Source organism: Oncorhynchus mykiss, chromosome 9 (assembly GCF_013265735.2).
Source record: "Oncorhynchus mykiss isolate Arlee chromosome 9, USDA_OmykA_1.1, whole genome shotgun sequence".
NCBI classification, from domain to species: Eukaryota; Metazoa; Chordata; class Actinopteri; order Salmoniformes; family Salmonidae; genus Oncorhynchus; species Oncorhynchus mykiss.
The window spans coordinates 43,153,009-43,160,508 of NC_048573.1; the positions used below are offsets into that span (position 1 = coordinate 43,153,009).

General features: G+C 43.5%; 1 protein-coding gene across 2 annotated transcripts in view; it reads right to left on the reverse strand.

Moving 5' to 3' along the window:
- Nucleotides 1-7,500, reverse strand: part of LOC110532152 (paired box protein Pax-7) — a 67,588-nt gene that overhangs the window by 21,642 nt on the left and 38,446 nt on the right. For both annotated transcript variants that reach the window (XM_021615802.2, XM_021615801.2), the window contains exons 7-8: nucleotides 6,046-6,211; nucleotides 5,495-5,694 (exon numbers count right to left, since the gene is read on the reverse strand). In XM_021615802.2, coding sequence (XP_021471477.1) covers nucleotides 5,495-5,694; nucleotides 6,046-6,211 — 366 coding nt within the window. The remainder of the gene's footprint in view (nucleotides 1-5,494; nucleotides 5,695-6,045; nucleotides 6,212-7,500) is intronic.

A 7,500-nucleotide genomic window follows, 5' to 3' on the forward strand; every position in this document is an offset into this window, starting at 1 on the left:
TGAATTATTGCCTGTCAGAGGGCATGGACATTATGCTATTTTCAAGCTCATTATTTGGAAACACACCCGACATTGTTATCTCATGTAAATGATTGGAAACATGACGGAGGGGTCAAGATGGTTGATCTCACAATGAAAACGCTAATGCAGTGATATCATAAACTGCTTTTTTTTAAAAACGTATTTCTCATGCTATTCATTTCACCCCCCCCCCCCCCCCTTGCTCAGAATGAGGGTGCATGTTGTCATGTCATCAAAAAAAGACAAATTATTCCATTTCAAGTAGGTTTTATGCAACTATTTTGTTGTTTATGGACTTTCTAGAGGTTAAATCCCAGTGCTCGTACTTGATTAAAAAAAATGCAACAAATCGTGGTGAGAAACCTGTCTTATAAGTCTTCCCTTATTACCCTGAGCTCAGACTGGACAGGCTCTTGTATAAGATGATAGGCTGTCAAACACCGACTGAGATATGGAGAGTTATGTTCAAGACTGGAAAATCACTCCCTACCTCTGACTGGTAGAAACAAAAGGGGCTTAATGGAACTAATCTAAGTCTTAGCCATGCCAGCCATCAGTTTTACCAGGACAAGGCTAGATATAACTACAATACGGGGTGGGGGGAGAGAGAGGGAAACTACATTTTAAATAAATAACAAACAATTTGAGGTTATTTTAAGAGCAGTAATAGATGGCAGCCTCCTGTAACTTTCAATGGATGGCAGCTTCCAGTAACATTCAATGGATGGCAGCCTCCAGTAACATTCAATGGATGGCAGCCTCCAGTAACATTCAATGAATGGCAGCCTCCAGTAACATTCAATGAATGGCAGCCTCCAGTAACATTCAATGGATGGCAGCCTCCAGTAACATTCAATGAATGGCAGCCTCCAGCACCGTTCAATGGATGGCAGCCTCCAGTAACATTCAATGGATGGCAGCCTCCAGGAACATTCAATGGATGGCAGCCTCCAGTAACATTCAATGAATGGCAGCCTCCAGGAACATTCAATGAATGGCAGCCTCCAGTAACATTCAATGAATGGCAGCCTCCAGTAACATTCAATGAATGGCAGCCTTCAGTAACATTCAATGAATGGCAGCCTTCAGTAACATTCAATGAATGGCAGCCTTCAGTAACATTCAATGAATGGCAGCCTCCAGGAACATTCAATGATTGGCAGACTCCAGTAACATTCAATGAATGGCAGCCTCCAGTAACATTCAATGAATGGCAGCCTCCAGGAACATTCAATGAATGGCAGCCTCCAGGAACATTCAATGAATGGCAGCCTCCAGTAACATTCAATGATTGGCAGCCTCCAGGAACATTCAATGATTGGCAGCCTCCAGTAACATTCAATGGACACCAAACAAGACAACACCCACAGAGAACAAATGTGTTCAACTCTGGCACAATGCTACTACAGCATATTATCTTCATATCTTCAGTTTGAACTATTTCATCTTGACTAGTAATGACTTGGTCTTGGTCATCTGTCTGAGGTACGCAGTATGCAGATTGCTATTGTCTATAACATGTTATATCGGAATCGGGGAATTAAATAAGCAATAGAATGTGGTTGGAACAGGTTTTTCATGTAGTGCACAAAAGGGAGGGAAAAGAAGGTGCAGCTGGCTTGTGTTTACATCTACAGTACAGTACTTGGCAATTGTAAGTGCTGTTTACTGTTGTTGACAACATAAATGCACTTTATTTAAAGTGCATTTAGAATCGCTACACACTTTGCATTAAAACAATAATAAAATAACATAGAAAGCAAAAAAATGTCAACGCCAGCTACAAAGGTGAGATTTTAAAAGTTATTTAAAAACCTCAATAGTATGCATTTGTACATTAACACCAACCCACTAAAAGAAAGTTGTGTGGGACAGTATTGAATATGTGCAAATACCTGTATCGCTTCAAGACACAATGCTTGTCCTGGTACAAAAATTGGGGGAATAAATATATTGTGGGGCTGATGTTAGTTGCATAAACCACAGTTGGATCAAAGTAAAGCTCTTTCCATTGCAAGCTTTGTCAAACCAATTACAACCAACAAGACACAAACTCCCTAGAACACCTTCGTCTTGTAACGAGGAAAGGAAATGAACTAACAACCACTTTGGAACAGAAACGTTCCTTTGGGAAAGAAGAAGTTGTAAAGACTGGATTGGCTGAAGAATGCTCCTCTGCTCACATCCCCAATAACACACAACAACAAACTACAACAAAAGCACGGGGGAATAAAATCATTGTATTTACACACACACACACACTTTCACGTGCATTTCCATATATATTCCCGTGCTTTGGCACTGTACGGGCTAATCATACTGGGGAAAGCTGCATCTCCTCCCATATGTTCCTGCCTGCTGTAAAGGAAATATTCTCTCTGCTGTGCGCATATAGAACGCTTTATTAAAGGCATACAGAAGGATTGGGGAAATAGTAGCCCACACTGAGGACAGAGAAACATACTCCACAGAGAGAAAGAGAGAAACGGGAAAAGCATGACATTTTAGGGAGAGAGGGGGGGGGGGGGGGGGGGGGGGGGGTTTAAAAGAAAGAGAAGAAGAGGAGGAATTTCGATTTAGAAAAAAAAGGGGGGGGGGCAGCTTCTTCAGCATATGCTATGAGCCTTTCCTGCAGAAAAGGGGGGAGACAGGGAAGGAGAGAAGGTGAGGAGAGGATAGTATTTGTGTCTGCAGGGGCACGGCCAGGGATTGCTTGCGCAGAGCGCAGTGTGGTGGTCTGGAGGGCTGAACTGTGATAGTCCTGCTGTCAGGGAGGACATTAATTTCTCCCACAATGAGAGGTTGATGGGATTGCCACATGTCACATGGGGACCTGGGCGAAGGGGTAAGAGAGAGAGAAAGACAGCGAGAGAGAGAGAGAGAGAGAGAGAGAGAGAGAAGGGAGTTGAGAAGAGCTAGATAGTGCTGCTAAGACTGGAGAAATGTACAACTTTTTCACACACACAAACACACACACACACACAGACACAGACACACACACACACACACACACACACACACACACACACACACACACACACACACACACACACACACACACACACACACACACACACACACCTTTACAAAAGCACCCATGTAGAGCAACGTATTAGAATGGATGGGTTGTGATTGTGAATCACTGATCCACCTGCTTTAACAACTAATTTCTCTGTTGCTGACACAACTCCCATTGTTACGGATTTCATGTCTTTTTCTGAGGTGCTGTGAATTAACATCACGTGACTTAAATGTTTCTGTCACTTCAAATGCAAATGAAACACGTCTTCTTAAATTCTTAGAGTAATATTATTCGAAATTAAATTGACAAAATACTAGAGTTCAGTTATTTCCTATTAGAATCAAATTGAATTTAAAAAATCACTTTCAAATGCCTTTGCTAATACATAAACGCATACGTATGCAAAATCAAAGTAAAGGCCCCTCTTAATAGAAAAATCTCTTCTTGCCCATACAGTAGGCTTGGGAACTATAGTGTCGTAATCCCTAATGTAAAACAGGGAAGTCTTGTTATTTTATCTGTTCTACCGGCGAACAAGCAGGGGAGAGAGGGAGTCACGTTAATAATCATAAGGAAAAGCCAACCCATGTCCCTGATATTTATGCAGGTTTGCAGCGCTAAGCATTAGCCTCCCAAAGCCCCACCACTACGATTAACAATCAGAAAACGCTGAGGAACGTGCCTGTTATCCCCCAACTCTCCAGTACAAGAGAAAATCTCTTTTTTGTCACCCAAATCCTTCATTCTTTCTTCTCTTCTCCGCCAAAAAAAGAGTGGAAGTATTACCAGTTTTCTCAATCTGCTTTGAGAAATATTTCAGGGGGGGGTGGGGGGGGGGGGGGGGGGGGGTGGCGCTCGCAATAAAATATGTGTGAATGCGGGGGTAATTGCGGACAAATGTGGCATTGAATTAAATTTGAGACTCTTTAAACACCATTTCAATCTTATTTTCTGCTTGTTAGTCAGATCTTGTTGCTCAGGGTGGGCTGGACTGCCCAGTTTTGGTGAGTAATTGCATATAATTTCCTCCTCACCAGTGGTTTGCATCAACATCCGTCCTATTCTCTATTCTGTGGCCGTTAAAAATCAAGCACGATCAGAAATTCTAATTTTCAATGGTTATTGTTCAAGATGCCGTGAGAGGATAAAGTGGACAATTCCTATTTGCATGCCACACGGACGCACACACATACACACGAGCACGCACAACAATGGCATTGCGGACGATAGAGGGGAAAGGAAACATTAAAGGCCTCTGACACCAATTGATGACAGGGGTGTGGCATTCCCTTATCGAGTCCACTGTCCTCTAATAAGAGATGACCAAGAAAAGAAAGACTCTTATGTAAAAACCCGATGGGACCTCCCACAGAAGAGGCAGAGCAGGCTAGTTAACATCAAGTTATCACTTAGAATCTGAGGAAGAAGCTCTATAACATTAAAATGGTATACCTGTCTCATAGAATAATGCCTTGACGTTCAATGCTGAATTCATCTCTATTTTCGGAGTGAAAAATAATTCATGCCTAGGTCATTCACCATGCAATATTCATCTATGGAAGTTTGTCTTGGGTAGCTAAGCCTTATTTTTTTGAATCAGTTACAATGCATTAGGACAGAGCGCTTTGACGGCGACATCTGTTCATTCCGAAAACGATGTCGGTAGACACAGCTCGACAATTGTGTGAAAAGACTAATTAGTTGAATGTGATTACGTCTTTTCTTTTCTAGGATATCTTCGTATTAGTTGTTTCCCTGTAGTGCCTACTGAGTCGAGCGAAGGATTTGTCGAACATGGTTGTGGGTTTCAAGTTCAAACTCTAATTCGTTTAGAATCCACGTGTGTCAAACAATCGTCCTCATTTGATTTGAGGCTCAGGGATGTGGGATGAAATTAATTGTCAAACATTATCATCCAAAATCCCCCTGTAGCAAGAGGATATTGGTATCTTCTGTACTTGACACGTTTACAGTCAAAGCCACGAGAGACCCTCTTAATCAGAGACAAGCCACTGGGTGTTACTCTATCAAAATAGACACTGGGTTTCCGGGGTATGACAAAAACACAACTCTTCTCCTAATTGCAAGAATGCAGGTTTTGGACTCATGCAACCAACAATCATAGCATTTGTCAGAGATCCTAATAAGCAATAACAATAAACAGTAGGACAAGAAAAGAAAAAAATATCAATCGAGATTCGCTTTCTGGCGCTGTAGCAAGAATAGTCCTTTTCTTTACAGCATCATATTTAGATTTGAATTGAATGGGACGTGGAAAAGTATACTCTCTTCAGAGTGTTTTCTTTATGGGTTGCAGGTACGTTTCTTAGTGCGGAAGACTTGTCCTCACACACCAACGTGACTTGTACACGCACCCACACACACCCTCAGAGCAGTGGAATAACACTGCCACACACCCTGACATGCCACCAGTTGAACCCCAGCACCTACCTGTGGGGAGAGGCCGTTGCTGACGGGGTTCATGTGGTTACTGGGTGCCGAGGGGCTCATGAAGGAGTCGGAGTAGCTGGAGAAGCCATGACGGTTGGACGACAGGCCGTAGGCCGAGCCGCCATCCCCGCCCGACAGCCCTCCCTGGTGCATGGTGGACGGTGGTAATGGCTGAGGGCGGTGAACCGTGCCACTAACGTCTGGGGTTTATACAGAAGGAGGACCAGGGAGAAATCACATTTAAGGTCATGGGTGATGATCCCATACACAGCACCATAGGAATGGCGCTACTGGGTGTTTGTAACAGGTCAAATCAAGTACGTGACTCAGATATCATCTATGCGCCATGAGACTGTGATAGCCCACTGACCTAAATCCTAGCCATTAGCTAAAGGAGCTACAGCAACATTCGCCTTCAGGTCTCAGACAAGGTTCAAATACATTAGCATTAGATCACACTAGCACTACTTGGCTAACCAACTTTGATAATGGTACCTCAACACTACATGTTAGGACCATGTGTTCGCAGGTGGTGGTAGAGATGTCTATACCTTGTGATAGTGTGGTTGTAGGGTAACCGGAATCTTGGAGCTGGTAGGTGGGTAGCGTGGGCATGCCGCTGCCTGGGAATCCGCCCGGCAACAGGTGATTGAACGCCGCCAGCTGATTGGCTCCCGCTTGCTTACGCCACCTGGCCCGTCGGTTGCTGAACCACACCTAGAGAGAAAGAGGATTTTCATGAATGAATGAGAGACTGCACGGCAGGAAGGAGGAAAACAAGAAGAGAGAAAAATAGAAAACAAAGACTTAAAAGGGAGGGAGGCAGACCAAGGCAAAGAACCTGCAATTACCTGTTTAACTGTTCATTCAAACTGGTTGACCCAGTGTTATTTTGGGGGTGATAATCGCTATCGTGTCAATCAAACACATTTAAATCTTAATTAACACCATCAGTGTGAGGGCCCCACACACCATTACTGCAAAATTACTGCAAAAAAAACTTCAATTAACAGGGGCTTGCTGATGACTAGTTTCAGATGTGCTGGTGTTGGAATACATCAAATACATACATAATGGGACAGCTGGGTTGAAAGGCTGATTCACACCGTGTGCGTCCCAAATGAAATCCATTTTCCCTATAGGGCACTACCTTTGAACAGAAATCTATGGGCCCTGGTCAAAGTAGTGCACTACCTTTGAACATAGATCTGTGGACACTAAAGGGAACAGGGTACCATTTGGGACAAGGCAAAAGTAGAAGAATTTGATTTGAAAATAGGAAATAGGTTTGGGCTTAAGGTTTTGCCGGCATTATGCACTGAGTGTACAAAACATTAAGAACTCTCTTTCCATGACGTAGACTGACCAGGTGAATCCAGGTGAAACCTATGATCCCTTATTGATGTCACTTGTTAAATCCACTTCAATCAGTGTAGATGAAAGGGAGGAGACAGGTTAAAGAAGGACTTTTAAGCCTTGAGATAATTAAGACATGGATTGTGTATGTGTGCCATTCAGAGGGTGTATGGGCAAGACAAAAGATTTAAGTGCCTTTGAATGGGGTATGGTAGTAGGGGCCAGGTGCACCGGTTTATGTCAAGAACTGCAACGCTGCTGGGTTTTTCACCCTGCACAGTTTCCCGTGTGTATCAAGAATGAGGACATCCAGCCGTGTGTATCAAGAATAAGGACATCCAGCCAACTTGACGCAACTGTGGGAAGCATTGGAGTCAACATGGGCCAGCATCCCTGTGGAACGCTTTCGAGTCCATGCCTGACGAATTTGAGGCTGTTCTGGGGGCAAAGGGGGGAGGTGCAACTCAGTATTAGGAAGGTGTTCCTGATAAACAAACGTTGTATGTGTCTTTGAGCGCCTAGTCAACGCTGTCTCAAACTGCGGCCATCAAGACAAAACACAGGTCAGACACTCAAGGCAAACATGAATCTTGTAATGCATCTAAAACGGGCAGTAAGGGATCTTTCCCCTCCCTGACCCACCTATGTGT